Source organism: Excalfactoria chinensis, chromosome 3, assembly GCF_039878825.1.
Source record: "Excalfactoria chinensis isolate bCotChi1 chromosome 3, bCotChi1.hap2, whole genome shotgun sequence".
In the NCBI taxonomy this organism is placed as follows: Eukaryota; Metazoa; Chordata; class Aves; order Galliformes; family Phasianidae; genus Excalfactoria; species Excalfactoria chinensis.
Genome location: NC_092827.1, coordinates 8,531,759 through 8,553,066, shown reverse-complemented (window position 1 = coordinate 8,553,066; position 21,308 = coordinate 8,531,759). Strand labels below are relative to the sequence as shown.

At 44.3% G+C, this 21,308-nt stretch overlaps 1 protein-coding gene across 8 annotated transcripts in view; it reads right to left on the bottom strand.

Moving 5' to 3' along the window:
- PUM2 (pumilio RNA binding family member 2) overlaps positions 1-20,812 on the bottom strand; it is a 55,444-nt gene extending 34,632 nt beyond the window's left edge. For 6 of the 8 annotated variants that reach the window (XM_072331137.1, XM_072331139.1, XM_072331140.1 and 3 more), the window contains exons 1-4: positions 20,563-20,694; positions 5,506-5,574; positions 974-1,079; positions 510-697 (exon numbers count right to left, since the gene is read on the bottom strand). In XM_072331137.1, the coding sequence (XP_072187238.1) occupies positions 510-697; positions 974-1,079; positions 5,506-5,556 (345 nt within the window). In that variant the 5' untranslated portion in view covers positions 5,557-5,574; positions 20,563-20,694. Of the gene's footprint in view, positions 1-509; positions 698-973; positions 1,080-5,505; positions 5,575-20,347; positions 20,391-20,562 lie in introns of those variants that run through there. The other 2 variants (XM_072331142.1, XM_072331135.1) reach the window with 2 other exon arrangements.
- Between the last annotated feature and the right edge of the window lie 496 nt (positions 20,813-21,308).

Genomic DNA, 21,308 nt, shown 5'->3' with positions numbered 1-21,308 from the left:
CATCTGGCGGGTAACTTGGCCACCAAGTTTTGACCACATGCAATTAAAAACTGCCAATATGTGAAAAGGAATGCCAGGATTTATAATGGAAGAGCTAACTCAACCTTAACTATAGCGGTGCTGTTGAAGCAATAACACTTTTAGTTCATACAGTTTAAACATCCAGTACATAAAAACCCCCTTACTGAAACACAAAATAGGAAAATCTAGGGGAAAAAAAAAAAAAGTACAATATGTATTTTAACTTATCTGTGACCTTTTCCCTCCTCTCTCTAGAGGCATTAGGAAAGTACTGTTTTTAAGGCAGCTATTTAGTCAAGATTCCCAAACTACTTCCCTCTGTCCTCCTTAGCCCCCTCCAACTGAGGAAGACAGGCAGATAGCAACTATACACTTCCTAAAGAGAAGAGGAAAAAAAAACCTGGACAAATCACATATAAAATATAGCCATGTAAATCACTATGACAACAGCACGTGACTACATAAGCTTAACATGCTGCATTACTTACAAAAGCTCCTTTCCTAAACCGGGAATCCAATTTATCAGCTGGAGAGGAACTTAACACATATTCTACCATGCTCACTCCAAGGCCACCACTTTCTGATCGTGGAGACAATACAGCATTTACTTCACTGTTTCCATGAAAACCCTGTCCAGGCTTTCTCTGTACCATAATAGGCTGGGACATAGAATGGTCTGTCAAAACAAACAAAGATATCACAGATATAACTTGTAATACTTCTGCATTTCGTTACAGGTGAGATACGAAACTAACTGAAAAAGAAATAAATTCAAAATCCCGCTTTCCAAAAGTGTTATTAGCATGCAACCACCGGTGCTATATACAATTTTACAATGAAAACAAAAGTAAAACCAAATTCACCACACATCTAACATGCAGTATTCTGCTTTACTTTAAAATATCATGTAGCAAGTCATCAGTTTCACAGTATGTATCTATTCATCACTTACGAGGAGTTCCCCATGCAGTCTCTCTCCACTCATCACCAAGGAATATCCCTTTTTGTCCATCTTTTGCTGAATCATCAGGTTCCCAAAACTTTTTGGCAGGTAAAAGCTGTGTTAAGAAGAGAAAATGAGCTGTTTAACAATATGATCACAAATAGGCAAAAAATAACAGTGCAGTTAAGGTGATGGGCAATTTGTTTTACGGTCAGCTTTACATGAGAAAGCACACGTAGTCGAGGAATAATTAAAACACCTGAAGTTGTTACTGAAGCTGATGATGCACTAAAAAGTTGCTCAAATGACTGCAACAAGGAGGATTCTGAAGTTACAAGGAAGAGATACAGAACACATAACCAGTTATGAAGCTCAACAAACAATCCTCTCAGAATCTTTGAACTATTCACTGCCTCCTCATTTTGGCTCAGAAGCTGGGCCTTTAACCAGCACCATTGTGAGAAACAGTAACAAAGGAGTTACGTTCCAAACCTCAGCAAGCAACTGACTGCACTGTGACAAGTCAGCTCCTTCAGACCACACGGATCTCCTGATCATAAACTGGTGACCATCCAACTTGAAGTTTCAAGTACCAGTCGTTTAATACAGCTCTATGATTCTATTCATTACTATTTCCAAAGCAAAGTTTCAAGTCAAATCAGTATCAGAATAATTTCTTGTACTGCCTTCAAGACCAGAAGACAGCGCAAAATTAAAGAAGCACCACACGAGCAAGAATCTCTCCCGTTACTTAAGTGGCAGATAGAAATCATTCAACATCACAGCTGCTTAATACGAGCCCCAATGAAGCTACTAACAAGATTCAAATATCTTTTTTTTTTTTTCTTTTCAATTTTTATTAATCTGGCTTTGAAAGAGTTTGTGAAAAGTGCTTAAAGTTTAAGACTGCCATTAGCAGGCCACAAACATTAATAAAACCAACAGAAGGGAAGGAAGCTCCTCTTGAACAACAGGATTGCTGATTGATGTCTCCTATGTTTACAAGAACGATCACCAGAAAAACGTTTAGCTAAACCAGATACTGCAATCCCTGCGTTCCTTACGTAAAGAATTTAGTAACACCGAAGAACTGGTGGGTGGAGGAAGATCAACAGTCAATGCTCCACAAAACCACCTATGGAAGAGTTCGTTCTATGCTTGAAGTACTGCAGCAATGACCTGCTCTGACTAAGGTGCTCTCATTCTCAGTACATGGAGAGAACCACAAGCAGCTCTCAAACAAAGATGCTTTGGGAGCACCAGAATATTGAGTTTACCACAAATTTAAGACCTGGGTGAAGTTTGCCATCACAGGATTTAGAAACAGATTCATGGAATCTTAAAACTACAGTTCAAATAAAAAGCAAAAGATGATATATTACAGATAAAACTAGAAGACCTACTAATATTTCTCAGCTCTGCGTAGTACCAACTCTGCAGTACTACTTCTTTTTCACTTTGCAGTACAGACGTAGACAAAAAGCATCTTCTGATATCTGTGAAACCTTTTAGAGGGAAAGAGAAGCCCACTTTATATTAGACACAGCTGAGGTGAGAGAGATGAGAAACACAAGTGTTGGTCAGAACAAAAATACCTCGGGTGCCATAAAATCAGCATGTAGCTTCCGTCATGTTTACCTTGAATTAGAGCTTTTATTTATTTAGCTAGTTTAATTGCACTATCAGACAGATGTTCGGATGAAGCAGTGGTTAACAAAGTAAAGCTTGCAAAGAAACAGAATGCATCACCTACACCTCAGGAGGCTACAGTTAAAGCTGAACAGATTCAGAGTCATTTTTGATTAAATTTTACACAACCAAGAAGTCCCTCAACTATCCAGAGAAACTGATGTTTAAAGATTCTAATCTGTGCCTTCCTATGGAGGAGTGACCTGGATTTTTACGTTTTTTGTCTATTATTATTTTTTTTTAAAGAGAGAGTGTTGATGGGTTGACATACTATACCCATTCAAAGGGATTATTTAGCTACTGGATTGCCATATAAAGAAGCAGCTTGAGCAGCTGTCAATTATCTCACTGTGGAACTCAAAAAATTTGTTTAAAAAACAAACCAACCCAGCAGTAACTACAATCATTCTGCCCTCTGCTCACATGCCTGGTGCTCAATACTTTAATCTAGGAGCCTGTAGTTCAAAAGAAACTTTCCCAAAATGCATCTATTTCTAATTCAAAATAAGAGTGCCATATTTCTCACTAAGCTCTTCCAACATTACGCTTGAGTGTCTTCTTCACTATTACTTTTACATTCTGTTTGACAATTAATTTTATGTATGGCTGTATGAGGTCAAAGGGTCCTGGAGCCCTGAATGCCAGCCCTGAAATAGGAAACAGCAGATGCCCAAAGAGAAATAGCAACACGTGTCAGTATGTCTTGAGAATATCACCCTGACCTTGAGAGCCGTGACTGTTGTTGAAAGTTGGAGCAAGAAGCAGCATCTGCATTTAACCATCTAAGATATACAATCGTAGGTGATCTTTACAGAAAGATGCCTGCAGAACAGCAGATCTCCTGCTAACACAGCTCTGGTTCACTTCTCTACAGAATAAATTAGCAGAGAATTACAAGATGGAAAAAGATCAAGGATCACTCTGTGGAACAACACATCGGGCTCAAGTTCTGCAGTCCCAGAACTGGCTACTGACGCACAGCAGGCTCAGTTCAGACACAGACCTTAACAAAAAGACTTCCAGTATGTATCCTTCCCCAAATACTTGCGTCAGGATTCGTGTGCAATCTTCACATCAGCAATGACGTGAGAAGAAAGGCCTGGCAGCCTCTTGATGTCAAGAAATGTTGAATCCCAGTGGGGGGAAAAAAAAACAGACCAAGAAGGGTAATAGAATTTAATGGACAAGAAACAAATTTCAGTTCAGAAAAAAAAAATTAACAGAGAAGAAAAACCGAGGAAGAAGACAATTTGCCAATAGCTAGAAGCACATCATTTAAAATGGTCCCTTCAAACCTTCTGAAGTAGGCAGATGGAAGCACTTAAGAATGCACAACTACCAATTCTGTTTACACGGGTATTCGTGAGGGTATTTTCTCTAGTATTCTGGAAGGCTACTAGTATATCCAAAGAGGTCAGAACAGTCTGCATTGAGTTTCATGCACTACAGCACTGCTGTGAAGCACTAAGTAACACAAAAATTACAATGTCAAGTCAGGTATTCGAACACACCTGAAATTGAGGTACTTGAAAGACAATGGGAAATGGTTTTAAGCTAAAGGATGGAAGAGCTGGGTTTACAGAGAGAGTGGTGAGGTGCTGAACAGCTGCCCAGAGAGACTGTGGATGTCCCATCCCCGGAGGTGTTCAAGGCCAGGCAGGATGGGGCCCTGGGCAGCCTGGCCTAGTATTAAATGTGGAGGTTGGTGGCCCTGCCTGTGGTGGGAGGTGGAGCTTCAAGATCCTTGAGGTCTCTTCCAACCTGGGCCATTCATTCTGTGATGCTATGAAAGATGCTACTGAAAGGTGTATAACTGGGCTCATAACTTGGGGGTCACAATACACTGCCCATTCCTGATAGGAGATTACTATAAGAGAACTCCTTTTTTCTTAAAAAACAAACCAAAACAAACCCAAAATGATTTAAAATATTTAAAATTATTTAAAGAGAAGTCTTCACAGTTCTGCAGAATTTGTTAAATGCTTCATTTAAATAAAAAAAGATCAAACACGAATAGCAACTTGTCAGCCAACAAATGTTGAGCAACCAAACAACATTTGTTTTTTGTCAATAAGTTACAGTTTCCCTTGAGCATGTAATTTTGTCATAATGCTTTAAAAATTAAGAAGCAATATTGTCAGTGGTTCCATTATAAAAAAGCTTTATTAACATCCAGCAAAACAAACGGATCATTATTTGAAACCTTTATTTAATGTGAATTTATTCCACTCTTATGCCCTTCCAAGGCAAATAACACTAAAGGATGTTGATTACTTTTAAAACAGTTCAGGTTTTTCAAAGACAGTTCCCAAAGTCATCGTCTATGATGCCCAGATCTTCAGAAGTACACTGACAATGGGAATGAATAAAAAAATCCCCTCCCCATTGAGATAAGTTATGTAATAACCCTACTGCTCCTGGTTATAATGCTATTTAAGGAGTAATCACCAATGAAGGCACCATAAATTACCACATTCCTGTTAAGTTGTGCCAATCTCTTTTCTGGAGCCCAAATCCTTAGCAGTTCCTAGCATCCTTGGCTTGTTAGGGGCGGCAGCTGTTGCACTCATTTAGACAGTGACCATGAAAACATGCTTCATTTCATACAACTGAACAAGATTTTGAAGAAATTACATGGTTGCTTCCCCTAAGAGTATCAGCCATCTGACAAGAGCGTAGTAACACCGTAGTGACCGAGCATCCCACGTTCTCTCAAGCCACTTAGATCCTCAGTGGCCTGACAAATCAATTTGCTCTTACAAGAAACTCTTTACTCAGCTTGGTATCATTTGTAACTCTGAAACTGCAACGTTTTCACAACTCCAACTGGTTTTTCAGTCCTTGGTAATTACCTCTCCCATTCCCCGAGATTCTAGGGCAAGAGCTTGAAACTCATGATTCATCTCATCCACAGATCGAACCTGCAGGAGGAAAAACAGAACAGTGATCTGCTATGCAGTCCAATATATTTTCCACAAGTTTGTAATACTTCATATTTTTAACAACTGAGCACATAAAGAAAATTGCTAATGAAAGCTGGTTGAACATGAGTTTGGGGAATGGACTCATTTGTTAACTACCGAGTTAATGAACCATTCTAATAACGTGAAGAAATCTCATGGAAAAAAAATTAAAGATGATCAACTTTGTATATCCAGATAGAGGCCAATCGCCATGGAAATGATGACCAGTGTCGTACTGTCAGTAAATACAAAGTGAAATGGAAGAACTGAACATACACTTGAGAAAGGAGACGACTGACTGCTTACAGTGTTACTGGGTACACACAGCAGCAAGCCAAGCTCACTGGAGTAGTCACAAAAGCTCCTCATAGCAGCAATGGGCTGCTATCACAACTTAGAGCCTGACTGCTAGGTCACCATTTCTCTCACCTTCCGCCACGAAACATTTGTTTCAATACAGAAGTTACGTTACAAAAGCAAAGATTGCTGCAAAAAACATCTTCTTTCCCATAGCATGCATAATTAAGATGGGTACAAAGCCAATTCAGAACAGTTTCAATGAGAGTAAATGCAGTTTCACAGCAAATTACGACAAAAAAAAATCAGCCTCGTGACCTTTTATCCAGAGATGCTGCTATTGAAGTCAATTAAGGTTGATTTTATTCATTTAAGCACCGCAATCAGATTGTTGTGTATCTTCAATAAAGCCAAACACGTTTCTCACGTGAATCAAAAATCAGGTTGAAATCTATGTGAAACGCACTCTACTTTCATTAACTCAATCTTTGTGCAAGCACAAGGGAAAGTTACCTGCGGAAGAATATTTTTAACAAGAAAAAGTGGCTGAAGTACTTCTGAATTTGAGCATTCCAGTTTCTGAAAGGAGAATTACCGCACCAATAGCTGACAGACTCAAGCACCCCACCAGGACAAACTCCCCAGAACGACATCAGGCGCTTCAGTTCCAATTACAATTCAGAAGTAATTCAGGGATTTGCCCAAGTTGTCTTTTTTTGTTTTACAGGCCCCGACAGCAAAAATTCCACTATGCAATGAATTTGAGCTCAAAAATGTGCACGCACGCTCCCAAATCTCTGCAAAAAGACAACCCACGAAGCAGGGAATGGCACAGCTAACTCTTCTCCTCCCAACTTTTAGGGCACCTGCAAGAAATTGGAACTCTTCTGAAACTACAAATAAATTTCAGTACGCTGAACTTTCATTTTGCTCGCTCCCTCCTTTCCTACAAGCATGAAATTGAAGTGTTATCTACTGCTACCAGCAGCAAAAAACATAGTGGTCCTACAGCTGCAGCAAACAGGGTCTCAGTTTTGTTTCCCATCAAATGCAGCAGCCCACAGAATACTCTCCTGGATCATGATCAGGTTATATGAGCTTATAGCCTGAAGATAATACAGTCGGCACCAACAGCTGCAGAAGGCCTGCTTTGCTCTGCCTTACCCTGATCCCTACAACAGAATCAAACACCTGTGGTGCCAGGAACCCAGCATGATGCTCCACATACAGACAGCCCTGTCTCCCACCATCACTCTGAAGGGCTCTCTCTCAATTTTCCAGCTACCTGCTTTTGCAATCAGCTGCTAGATGTAATCTGTTTTCAGAAGCTGAAAGCAAATAAGCACTTCCTACTATGGTTCCATTTCCAAGACCAGGCCGGACAGGGCTGTGAGCAACCTGGTCTAGCGGGAGGTGTCTTTGCCTATAGCAGAGGGTTAGAACTACATCATCTTAAAGGTCCCTTCCAACCCAAACCCTTCTATGATCCTGTGATATTTCCGATAATGCACAAACACATGAACTCGGAGGAATATCAGCTCTCACATGCTGCTGTTATAAGGTTACGTGCCAACACTGTGAAAAGGGGAAAAGTTCAGGGATACTCTTCAACAGCTCCTTCTCCCCTGCCACAGAAACCCGATACAACCGTACCAGCACACACTAGTCCATTATTCATCACAGTATTAAGTGTGAGGTTCTGACAAAGACCGAAAATTGTAGTGTTTTTTGTTTTCTTTTTAATATAGACTTAATACTCCCTTTATCTCCCTCTCTCTACAACGTATAACATATTTTACATTTAAACATCCATGCAAAAGCTTTCCTTTACTCTATATCAGGACTCCCAGAGCAGGTATCTCATTTCTGCACTGTTCCTCTACTGCCCTGCACTGCACCCACCAGACAGCCCTCAGTCCTGGAAGCCACAAGCTTCAAGCAGTAAGCCGAGCTGATGCTAGAGGTAAAAAGGTCAAGAGAGCTCCTGCTCAAAGTAATTGCCATTTGTGGAATCCAGGCACCTGAATCCCCACGTAGGGAGAGGTACCTCCAACAGACCCAGCTCCTGCTGCCAGTAGGTGCCCCTGCATTTTTCAAGCTAATGCAAGCAAAGCTCACCCCTCCCTTCCCGAGCAAACACCCGAACCACCACAACAAAGAGAAGGCCGCATTCTGCAGCTGAAGGTACAGCACCAGGCCAGGGGCACAGCACACACACCTGCTGACTGACTGACAAAGCTGGCACTGAGAAAAACAGAAGCTGCTGGCGGCACTGCAAATGCTTCAGCCTCTTTCTGTATTCTGCTCAATAACTTCAATGCAAAACACCTTTCCAGCAGCTTCCTTCAGGTGGTGGCTCTTCCACAGCTTTTATCGTCTCATGTATGGCACGTCCTTGTGGCAATCTTCACATTGCTAGCAAACTGAACTAGTTTAAGAACACAGCAATGGCTGTACTTTGAAACATAGTGTGCTGCAGTTCTGCCAGCCCTCCAGTTGGGTTCAACACAGCCTTTCTTGGGCAGACACTTGACTACGTACATAAAAAGCTCATTGAACATTTCAAAGGGGCAGTAGGCTCGAAATTAATGAAGAAAATTATTTTACTAGAAATTAAAACTTTAGACAAATCTAGTAGGGATTTATAGCAAAGAATAAGGGAAAAGTACGCAATGAGCCTAAACTGCAAATCTAACGACCTTTATTATCAAATCCTGTAGTTCAGAGATGTATGTAGTTTTCTAATCCAGAATATACTGCCACATTTCCTAGCTTCCTTACTCAGAGACCAGCCAATCACACGTCAGGATAACAAAAACTCTTCAGCAGCCAAGTACACAACTAACGCAGTCAATAGGGGAACACTGCATATAGGTTCATTACAAAGCACATTTTGAGAACATGTGGTGTTTGTTTGATTAAAGCAGCCTTTGGCTGGACGCATCTTTCACATCTAAAAAGAACACTATTTTCCCCCACTATGTTCTTAAAAATGGTCACTGCATCAGCATCCTTGAAAACGAACATTTTTGCAGGCAAATTCATTATTTAATCTATCTCAGGTATCTGAAGTAATGCACTGAGATCTAAGATTTACTTTCATACTACACAATTCTTAACACACTCAGATGCTCTATCAGAAACAAACCTGTCATCCCAGGTCAGCCATCACTGGCTCACAGCGCTTCTCACAGTGTAAGTTTCAGAACTGATGAGAACAGCAGAGTGAAAAAAAATGGAAGGCTTCAAAGCAGCACTTCTGTCTCATGTCGGAAAGTGACCAGGGCTGTTCAGCATCTTTACCTGTGACCCAGGAGATGGGACCAAGGACACCCTCAGCAAGTTCACTGAGGATCCAAGCGGAGTGGTGCAGATGATACAACAGAAAGACATACCATCCAGAGGGACCTGGACAGGCTTGAAAAGCATGCCCATGTGAACATAATGAGGTCTGACAAGGCCAAGTGCAAGGTGCTGCACTTGAATTGGAGTAATCCCAGGTATAAATACACAGACTGGGAGAAAAACTCACTGAGAGAAGTCCTGCAGAGACTTGTGTTTTCTGGACAACTACAATCTTGATGCAAGCAAACAGTGTGTGTCTGCATCCCAGAATGCCAACAGTACCCTGGGCTGCACCAACAGAGAGGGTTGCAGTGGGGAGAGGGATGGGATTGTCCTACTGACCCTCTGCTCTGCCTCTGTGAAGCTCCATCAGGAGTACTGTGTCCAGGTCTGGGGCCCTCAGTACAGTAAGGATGCAGAGCTGTTGAAGTGGGTCCAAGAGAGCCACAAGCATGAATGTAGGGCTGGAGCATCTCTCTTACAAAGAAAAGTTGAGAGAGCTGGGCTTGTTCAGCTTGGAGACAGTCCTGGGGAGACCTCACTGAGACCTTCTTGTACCTGAGGGGAACTTACCAACGGGGGGGAGGGCAATTCTTTACATGGTCCAACAGTTATAAGACAAAGAACAATGTCCATAAAAGAGGAGAGATCTAGATGAAATACTAGGAGGCATCTTTTTATCAGAGGTGGGTGAGATGGTGGCACTGCTGCCCAGAGCTGTGAGCGCTTCACCACTGGAGGTGCTCAAGGCCAGGCTGGGAGGGCCCTGGGCATCCTGAGCTGGTGAGGGGCAACCAGCCCACAGGAGAGGTTGGAAAAGGGTGATCTTAAGGTCCCTTCCAACCCAAGCCATTCTGTGGTACTGTAAAGAAGGAATATTCAACTTTCCAATCTGCTAAAGGCAAGTCATAGAAGATTATGGTGAGCAGAACATGACACGTATATACAACTTATTCACATGCCTGGTAGTCTTCCTAGTCAACAGGAGTGGCTATCATCTAGAACCATGCATGTTAGAAAAGGACGTTCCTAGACTCTTACAATTGGGAAATAAAAATATATGTATGTACACAAAGCCTGCTCCAAAACAAACACCTCCTGTTTTATTATGTGGGCCCATGACATCAGAGGCAGATGATGGTGGTATGGCAGCACAGCCTGAACCTTCCCACCAATATCCCATCACATTTGTTGCCCTTGTAATCCCACATTTGTAGCTGAGAATCGGCTCCATCAAATCATGTTTTTGTGCTCTTTGTATTCATTGTTGTTTTCATGGAGATACACAGGAGGCATTACTTGCACAGCACCCTACATAACTATGCCAGACGTAATCTCAGAAGGTACTGACAAAGTTGGCAATCGCAGATCTGTTTCCCTGTCCTCTAATAACAGAGTGCACAAACCAAGTCTAACAGGACACCCCCTCCCAGCAAGAGGCAGAGGAAAGTGAAACATCTTTCCACCCACTTCAGTCCCATCTGGTGGTTGCAAAGGTCAGCACCATTCACAAACCTTGGGTTCTCTTCTTGGCTGCCAAGTGAAACATGCTCCAGGAAATACAACATAGCACTCACTCCTCACAAAACTCTTCTGCCACTGACAAACTGCTCTCTTCCACGCAGACTTTAACACTCACCTTTCCATCCAACAAGCATAGCTCAGAAAGTGGCAGCTGGTACAAGCTTTCCTAAACTACTTTCAGATGTCCTAAAGCCCAGAACTTTAATCCCTACAGTCAGAAACAGGCAGAACTCCCAGCCTAACCAATTAATAATGTGGCAGTAAAACCATGACTTATAACTATTTATTTACTGTTTGCTCCATTTGAAGCAATATATCCCAACATATGCAAGCACATATAATAAACAACAAAATTTGAACGGCAGCTCTGTCTAACCCTGCTTACTATTTGATGGGTGTTGATTGCTTAATACCTGCATGTTATAAGTTTAGTTTTTTGCATTTTATTTAAAATGCACTTTTCTTGGTAAGCTGGACAAGCAGCATCACCTTTCCATAGCACAGCAGCAAGTTCTACAAGTGATGAAACAGCAACTGGAGGGAACCTGTGAGATGTTCCCAATCATCAGCATTTAATTCCATATTAACAAGCTCTGTTAGCAAAAAATTAACACCATGCAGCTTAGGAAGTGTGATGCTATTACATCGCTGCACTGTTTATGACACCAGCCTTCATTATTTTGTAGTTATCTTTTATCTTGAAGAAGTTAAAAAATGAACTATATGCTACAGAAAACTTAAACTTTGCCTACTCTGAAAATGAAAACTAGACAGAAAATTCATCTGTGTAAGAACTAGAGACAATTTACATAATTTAGTGCTATAATTCATTAACTGTTACTACTTCCTTCTAACAAAGAGACAATAACCTTTATTAAATGCATTAACAGTTGAGAATCAAAGAATCACAGAATGGCTCGGGTTGGAAGGGACCTCAAAGATCACAACGCTCCAAACTCCCCCCCACCCCCACCCCCTCCATATCCAATACCAGACCAGGCTGCCCAGGGCTGATGCGTTAAAACAGCTAACAGAAAAATGAAAATAACTTGGATACAAGGGGATAAGGAAGAGGAAAAATAGAGAATAATAATAACCAACGTACCCAAAGGGGAGAAGAAAATAAAACCAAACCACACAAAGCTTGATCATTTCTCCATCAAGTGAACACCAATGGAATCCAACCTTCTGTATGGGGTTTACACAGCAAGGGGGTGCAGGGTGGTGAGCTCCTGCAGGTGAGTGATCTCGAAGTCCTTATCCCAGCCATGAGCCTTTTCTCATCACATTTCCTCCCCTTGTTCATTTGGTGAGGAGGATCAAGAGAGCAGAGTGATGGAGTTCCATTGGTGTGAAACCACCACATGTTCTGGAGCTAGAGATGAAGGAATCTGCCCAATTCTTAGGTGGGGACTTGAATCACACTAGAGTATGAAGAGAAGGTTATGCAGAGAACATAAAACCATGTTTGTTCCAACGTATTTTAAGAGTCGCTATAGGCGAGAGCACGTTTTCTACTTTATCTGTCTACAGCAGATAAACGCACAGTTAAAGACATTGCTGTTATCAATCCTTTCAGCTGTTTTCTAAGGACGTTCTCTTTGGGCAGCACACCTACTGAAACTAGCAATAGATTTCTACAGTCACAGGGCATTCGCAGGATACCCTGCATTGGAAGGGACCCTCAGTGATCACTGAGCCCAACTCCTGGCTCCATCCAGGACCACCCAAAACTTAAACCCTGTCTCTGAGCGCATTGCCCCAGTGCGAGTTAAAGGCTTGCTGCTCTGCCCTGAGGAGCCTTCCAGCACCCAAACACTCCCTTCCTTACCTGAAGTCAAACCAGAGCTCTATGTAGCTCCATGCCAGAACTGTGGCAGTCACAAGCCACTAACCTGGTGAGGTCTCAACTGCAAGACACGGGACATTTGGTCTCTCTTTCTTCCCTTTTAAAAGCACAAGAAATCAACACCTTAAAACTCGCCCCCAAGAACCTCAGACTTGCTGCAAACTACACAGCAGTAGCACGATGACAAGTTCTGCAGGTAACTTATTAAACAAACTTCAACAAGAGTATATGTTTTCCAATCAAACACCCTCATCACAGCTAAGCAAAGGGAAAGATGCCTTCAGTCTAACATTTCTCTCCCCAATTAATACGGTTCAGAGAGTCTTACCAGTTGGCAAATCTGAGCAGCTGCTCAAAACATGCATTTGACATTCATTTACTTGGCTTCTAATTATGAGGATCTAAACGTTACCGTAGTATACATCTACTGAATAGAAACACTGAAAAATGCAGAGACAGCATTTTAATGAAGTTATCACAGGATCTGTTAACTGCAGAAACAAAAGATCAATGATCTCCACAGCAGCTTCACATATTGATGTACTTTACGGGGAGAAGGAGGCATCGATGAGCTATCACCCAGCCAGGGCTCCAAACATGACGGTATCCATGTGTGCTTTGCAGTTGTTTAGCACTCAAAAAACTCTTCAATATCTGTTCATGAAAGCCTTTTGAAGCAGTATAGATACATATTGAAAAATCCAAAGTTAGGAAATGCAAGAATACGGTCTGCAAGATCATTTACATTTCTAGGGATGGTTTTAAGGGGATTCTATAAACGGACCAACAAATGATTCAGGAAATGTGACTCCCACTCTAGGGTCAGGAAACAGATTATGTTGTTCCCAACTGGAACGATGAGCCAATGTTCATTGTTCCAAGTGCTGTCTACATGACCATAAAGTCTCATATGGGAAAATTATTTCCCCATTTCCATCGCAGAAACGTATCTTATTTGAACAACAGACACAATTTTATAGTTTAAAATCAAGACAAAGTTGTTGCAAGCAATTGTCCGTTTTATACCAGAGGCAACAATGCTAAATATTTGCACATTTTATTAAATTAATAACACCCATGCACTTATTTTGTGGCTGCATGAATTCTAACAGATTCCCATGCAAGTCGCATTGAATACTTGCACATACTGACCTATAGACTTTCTCCACTGTACCACACCAGTGCTAAAAAGCTCCTGAACCCAGAGAACTTCTAAGCCCTCTGCATCCCTCTCCCCTAAGGACTGTGTGTCAGCAGCTACTCACGGAACTGCTCCCTAAGTCCAAACACCGCACCAGAAATGAGCTGCAGCATCTGAAGCCTAAATAGCTGGGTGAAAACAGTTTATGCTCTGCTGTGCACAGCACCACTCTCCCCAAAAAGTGTCAAAAAGACTGTGAGAAATGCTGGGAGTGTCACAAAGAGGATCCAACAGACCAAGCTGCAGGATGTCAGGGTTCTCCCCATCAGTTCTCACCTTCTTTCTCCCCTTTACTGGGGGGAGAGCAGGGATATATAACCTCATATTCAAATTCCTAACTCAACGTAACTAAGTTTAGGAACTGTTTATACACCCCTGCTACGAGGACTGGTAGTAGATCATAGAATCGCATAACAGCCTGGGTTGAAAAGGACCACAATGGTCATCTAGTTTCAACCCCCCTGCTATGTGCAGGGTCACCAACCACCAGACCAAGCTGCCCAGAGCCACATTCAGCCTGGCCTTGAACGCCTCCAGGTACAGGTATCCACAGCCTCCTTGGGCAAGACAGGGCAGACAAAGAAGACAGAACAAACATTATGGAGAGCGTCTCCCTGTTGTTCCTATTTGCTTCAACATGTGGCAAAAACATTTGCACATATTCTGACATCCAAGAAAGTATACCTGCACTTCAGAAAACCCAGATCACCATTGTAAATCCAAACACTACTGACCGCTGATCACTAAACATATGTAGCCCAGGCAACCCTTCGCACTGAAGCAAGCTGAATTAATGATGAACAGGTCACTAGCCTATCTTCAGCCCCATAGGGATGTTAATGAAAGGATTCAGCAGCTAGTGGTCTTCCCAGATGCAGTGCAATCAAAGAGCCTGCAGTGCTTTTAGGGGCTTGAGAGAGAGAAAAAGAAGTCAAAAGCTTGAATGAGTCGGCGTGAAGTCCAAATCAGCATTCATTAAGCCTTGGGACTGCCATGGAATTCCTGCACTACCCACTCCGTCCTTCCCTGTGCTGTGAGCAGCCTCTAGCACAGCCATGATGGCTCACTCATTATCTCTTACCAAGGACTCTGACAAAATTTCTTCAGCTTCAACTAAAGCAAACATCAAATCTAATGTTGCTTTGCCTTATGCTTACCAAGATGCTCAGCTCTTCTGCAGACATTTCAGATGGCTTTCACGAGACCCAAATAACATTTCCCTTGTCTTTCCAGGAATGACTCCCTTGGAACTAATCAAGTATATTTATTAACTTATTATTCTGACTCGCTTAGAAAGGATTTCTCAACTTCTACCAACTAATAGGAAGATTATTCAAAATCCACCAGTAATTGCAAGCAAGCTGACATTCCTCTCAAAAACAAACTGCACACAACCATACCAACTCACTTCCATGTACCACTCAATGAGGCAGAACTCAGTCTTCTTCTACAGTAGGGAAAACACGGCTCTTCCACACTCTGCATTTCCCTTAGCCTCTTCCTGAAGTCCTCAAGCTGATGCCGGTTTCTCGCCACAAAACCAGCAGGGTTTCACACAAGCTAATCCCAAAAAGCAAGTTGTCATTTGCTGGAGATAAGGCTGGCTTCAGCTATTTTTACATGAAAAATCCCCGCTGTATTTGCAAACTTACACTTCTTATTTTACTTTCTACATAGATCCAGTTCCTAATGGAATTCAAAGTAATGGCTCACTCCTCCCATTTATATCTGAAATACATTTTTAAGTTGTTTTGGTAGTCTCATATTATGTGACTTCATTACATGTGCTAAAAAATAGCACTAAATCCAGAGTTTTAAGATACGCCTAAGATTACATATTCTGAACAACATTTCACCACCTTCATTTTAACTTCTTAAAGAACTTTTGTTCTTTGCCAAGAGAGTGGTTTGGTGCTGAACAGCTGCCCAGAGATGTTGTGGATGTGCCGCCCCTGGAGAAGTTCAAGACCAGGTTGGATGGGGCCCTGAGCAGCTTGGCCTGGTATTAAATGTGGAGGTTGGTGGCCCTGCCTGTAGCAGGGGTTTGGAGTTTCATGATCCTTGAGGTCCCTTCCAGCCCACGCCATTCTATGATTCTATGATCTACTGCAATTATTTCTATTAATGTCCTTTGCCATCTCTCTACATGCATAAAAAAATTGCATACGTTCATCTATAGAGATGTTGTCTATCCAATACTTAGTGAGCACAACAGCGAGTGGTTCAGCTCCTACCACAACCTGCATAGATCACAGTGTGACAGAACACATCCATCCAGTACTTCTAACACTGCTGAAACACTACAAAAAGATAAAGAGCAGTTCCCCTGCTTCCCAAATTACTAGAAAACACGCATTCCATTCATGATATAATCTGCTGGAGGAATGCAGCCATGTTTTGAAGGACCCAGGCAATAATTAAGCAAGGGCTCTGCTTACAACGCACCTCTGCCTCCCACTGGGGATGGGAAGCAGGTGGCAGAGAGAAGTGTGAAAACTTGTGCAGTTGCCTGTATGTGGGGGAAGGGATGGTAAGTGAAAAAGGAGAAACACAGCAACACAACAACATGGTTTTTTTAAAGCTGTAAGTGTAACAAGCAAAACTGGATGCAAAACCCATGGCATCCCTCAGAGTTCTGGTAATAAGCAAATCCCTGCTCAAAGCACAACTATTGCTTTGCATCAACTCAATCCCAACTGTACGACAGGCTTCTGATGGAAACCAGGCACTCACAGAACTACAAAATGCTCATATACATTAAAAGTCCAAATGGAGCACTGGGAGGTTCCTGCACGCAGTTTGATTTCTAACTGCTTTAAGCAAAGGAACATTTTCTGACTTTGGATTATTGCAGGCTGTGGAAAAAGTAGCTCAGCTCACAGGTATCCTTAAAGCTATGGAGTCAACACAAACCATTAGCGTTTCCACGAAAAACAAACACACCAACTGCCCAATCATCTACAAGAACACTGTCTCCCATGGGGCCCATGGAAGTAAAATCCACCTGCAGTGTGATCCTGAGGGGACACGGGCAGGACTGGGTACTGCAATAGCAGGGATGGTGTCAGCAGAGCTCCCACCTGCACCAGGTCCTGCTTTCCTTTGCATTGCTGCTCAGCACAAGCTGTAAAGCCACTGTCATACCCTCTGATCTTCTACATTGTAGACTATGAAATGAAACAGCACACAAAAAGCATTATCTGAAATGCATCTCATTCTTGCATGTCAGCTTCAGTTCTTCTTACAAACTTGGTATGCTATGTAAGATCCTAACAAAGGAATGGACATAAAACTCTGCAGCCCGTGCTGACGCATTTTTGGGTTTTCATGAGACAAAGATTTCAGGCTGAGATTAAAATGAACTTTGCCAAGTTGTTTTTGAAGCATTTAACTCTTGGCTCAAAACAAGTAACAGGTGACAAGCAGAAAAACCTCTCTGTGATATTCACAACTTCTGCAGGTAAAACTACTTTTCCTTGGATACGTGGTGATCTCCACACATATCTATTGAAACCAATGTGCTATCATCCTTTTAGTGTGACTGAGGAACCAGGTAACTACAAATATAAAACCCCAAATCTCCTTTATGTACTTTCCGTGGCAACAAGCTGCATGACTTCCATTTTCAAGGCCAAGAAATGTCTCACTTTTTGTGCTAAACAGGAACGTCACGTTCAAACAATAAGATCTGACTTATGCGGAAAGCTGCTGAATCAGAACAAGGACACTTAGATGAGAAGGTGCAGACAAAAGGAAGTACAGCCCTCTAATCCCCCTCCACACCTGCCCTTTTCCACTAATGCATGGCCAACCATTAAGCGAGCGTATGTGTGTGCACAAGCAGGTATGTGCTAGGAGGATGCATGCTAATAAACTGGAATGAAAGTGTGTCTGTAACATAAGAACCACTTTCACTGCTGCGGTACACATGCACTTCATTGACAAAGCAGAGTTCCTGAAATCACTTCTGCAACTTCTATATGCCACATGACAAGCTCGCTCCAGCATCCACACAACCAGCTTAAGCAATGCGTATCATAGAGGACATGAACAGCAAGATACCTGAAAAAAAACCTCCTCGAAATAATGTGGGTGAAAACTAAGAGTGAAGTCCAAGAAGGCAGCCTGACATTGCCTTCATTTCCATCGGGGCTTGAATGCAGGGAGACCTGCGGCAAAAAGACAACTAAGATCTATCAGCTGTAACTGACAGCTGTGGCAGCAACTCTCTGTGCAGCAAGAGGTAGCCTACCTTCAAACTGGACGGTAACTTCAGACCAAACAAAAATCACAACAGCGGATTATTCACATCAATGTACACAAAGATACACTGGAAAAACAGCACAGCCTGTACGGGACAGATTCATGCATTAATGCTCCAAAGTCTGGGACTTCAATGCAAAAGCAGATGCAGAAACCTGAAGTTTGGGTTACTACAGAGATACTTGTTCTCATTTTGGAGATTGCCACCATAACACCTTCAGACACGCTGCCTCTCTAAGCGTACAACTGCTCTTCAACCGGCACATTTAGGAAAAGGATCTGTTCACCACTAATGAAATTAAACCTTTACAGACACATCCAGAGGTAACACCTGGCCCTGATCCGTAACGCAAACATTTCCCAAAGCAGCTCAGAAAGCACTGAATAAAGCCCGTTAATGTGAAAGGCACAGCATGTATCCTGAGTGGGATTTAAACTAAACCTGGCTATCATCTTTCAGTATCCAAGCCATGACTGTAAAAGAAACTGGACACAACTCGTTTGAAATTAGGCTGCAGACGATAGAATTGAACACATTTTCATCTTCTGATGCCATTTAAAGCTTTCCTACCTAAGAATGGTGAAGTGAATTTGACTTCATGGTTAGAGCACCACAATGACTGCACAGCTGTATTTGTTCTTACAGGGGGAGAAAAGGAGCCTTACACAAAATGACTTGTGCCACTTCAGGGCGACAGCCTGGGCACTGGCTGTGAGACAGTGCTTAACACAGTGCAGCCATCACAACTGCTATGCTATGGGTGGGGAAATTCACACCAGCCTAAGTATGCATTTCCAACTACATTTACCAAAGAGAAGAGAAAGAAGCAGCTTGACAAAGCTCTCACATACCTATACATATGAGCAAAAATAAAGCAAACTACAAAACACTGTTGCAAATCCCATCCTATGCTCAATGCTCAACAAGGAGATGTCCCGCACTTATGCTCACCCCAAACACCTGCCCAAAGAAACTCCCCCGAGAGCAAACTATGAGGCAAACACACGTGCAGCTTTCCAAGTGCACCACAATCCTACATAACGTTTAACACACGCTGTTTAACACACAGCGAAGAGATAACTTCTCATTGCAACATGGGCAAGTCCAACTTTTCCAGCCAACAGCCTCGTGCGGTAACAACCAGACATCAGATACGGTTACAGTGACCTCAGCTCTGTGTCAACACCCCAAACGTTGGAGGAAAACATGAAGTAGTGAAACAATACTACAGAAGGTAATAAAAATAATAATAAAAAAGCTATTGCAAACTAATGCTGGAAAAATACCAACAATCCTATTTGAATCCTACATACTTCCCTAGGTGTAACATGCACGTATTAAACTGTGCGCTATCAAGCAGCTTCTCACAGGCATTTGCCTGCTAACCACTCTGCTGGGCCAAATTCCAGCTTCTGAACTCTCTGAACACTTGGGAGAGCTGTCAGGTGATTCAGTGCCGTTCCTACACACACAACCCAAAGTACAGCGCCGAATTGCCACCTCTCTTTTGCTCCACGCCTCCTTCTCCCACCAACAGAACACATTTGGGCTCACGTGGGCATATACCGAGCTGTGGGTCATAAGGAGGTAGATAAATAATTCTGCATCTCGGCACAGCCGCATATGTTGGCAACGCTTTGGCCCCAGAGATGGCTGAACGTACCAAAACAGCACGTTCTATCTATGAAAATGGGGACGTGGGGCGGTCAATATACACAAAACGCGCCGGTACGCCACACATCCACAGCACAGAGCCTCACCTCAGCCGGGTGGCAACAAAGAGAAGAGAAACTAAAACGAGATCTTCAGGCGCTTTGTTCGAGCTCCGCACGTAAACGACAACGATAAGGCGGACGGGAAAAGTTTGACTCGTTCCGCAGTGACCGACACGGCCCACACAGCGCCCGGGAGCGGCGGACAAAGCCCCGCACGGCACCGTCCGTGAGAACGCGGGCACGGCGGCCGCCACAGCTGCGGGGGGGGGGGCGGAGGGCGGCGGGCAGGAGCGCATCCCCACACGACGCCGGCCGCCCGCCCCAAGTTCTGTTACCGCTGCCGGCTCCGAAGCACAATTACACCCCGAGCCCTCGCGGCGCGGAAGCGGCGACAAGCTCCGCCGTCCCGCCCTCCGCACAGCCGCTCTCCCCGCGCGCATCACAAAGCGCCCAGCTCCCGGCTCTCCCTCGGCCCGAACAAAGCCCCCGCCCCGCTCCCACCCGCCGCCCCTCCCGCCGTCGCCGCCCGCTCCCACCTCGGCGCCGCGAGCACACAAAGGCGGCCAGCCCGCCGCGCAGGCCCCGCGCCGCCCCGCCACAACATGGCCCCCCTCCCGCCCTCTCCCTCTCTCCCCTCCCTCTCCGCAGACAAAAGGGGGCTGGAGGAAGGGAGAAGGGGGACGGCCGGGACGGCCCGCCCGCTCCCGCCCGCCCGCGGCCTAACACCCCGCGCGGTCCCGCCGCTACTCACGGGCTGGCTGGCTGGCGGCGCCGTTCGCCGCGACGGAGCCGGAGCGGGCCCTGGGACACCGCCGGCCGCCCGCCGCCCCCCGCCGCTCGCTCCTCTCGGCTCCTCTCCTTCCGGCCTCCCCTCCCCCCCCTCGGCCGCGAGGGGCTCACAACAACATGGCGGGAGGGCGCGCGCGGAGGGAGAGGGAGAGCGAGAGCGCGGCAAAGCTCCCCCCGCCGCCACCGCCGCCGCTCGCCCCTGCCGCCGCCACAGCGCATGCGCGCCCCGCGCCGGGAGGAGGCGGGGAGGCGGCCTCCGGCCCCTTCCGCCGCTCGGCGCGCATGCGCCGCCCGCCGGCGTCCCTCCTCCCCTCAGAGCGGCCCCTGCCGCCGGGCCCCGCCGCCGCTTGTGCCCTCGGGCTGTGCGGCCGTTGTTCGTCTCGGAATGTTTTCTGCGTTATGGGAAGGGCTCGTTGTTCATACAATAAACCGTAAACGCGTGGCCGGAGTTACTGATTGGCTGATGTGCCTGCAGGTGATGGCTGTGGAAGGATTGAGTTCTTCCCTTCCCAGAGAGCGTGAAAGACACGATCTCAGACATAGCTGTTGATAAATACATCGCTGGGTGTTAGTAAGCAGTGCTAGAACCACAGGATGGCAAGGGTTAGAAGAGACCTCTGGGGGTCACGGACTCCAACCCCCTGCTACTGCAGGCTCCCTACAGCAGCTTGATGTTTGTCAGCCACGCTGAATTCCAGCTCAAATTCT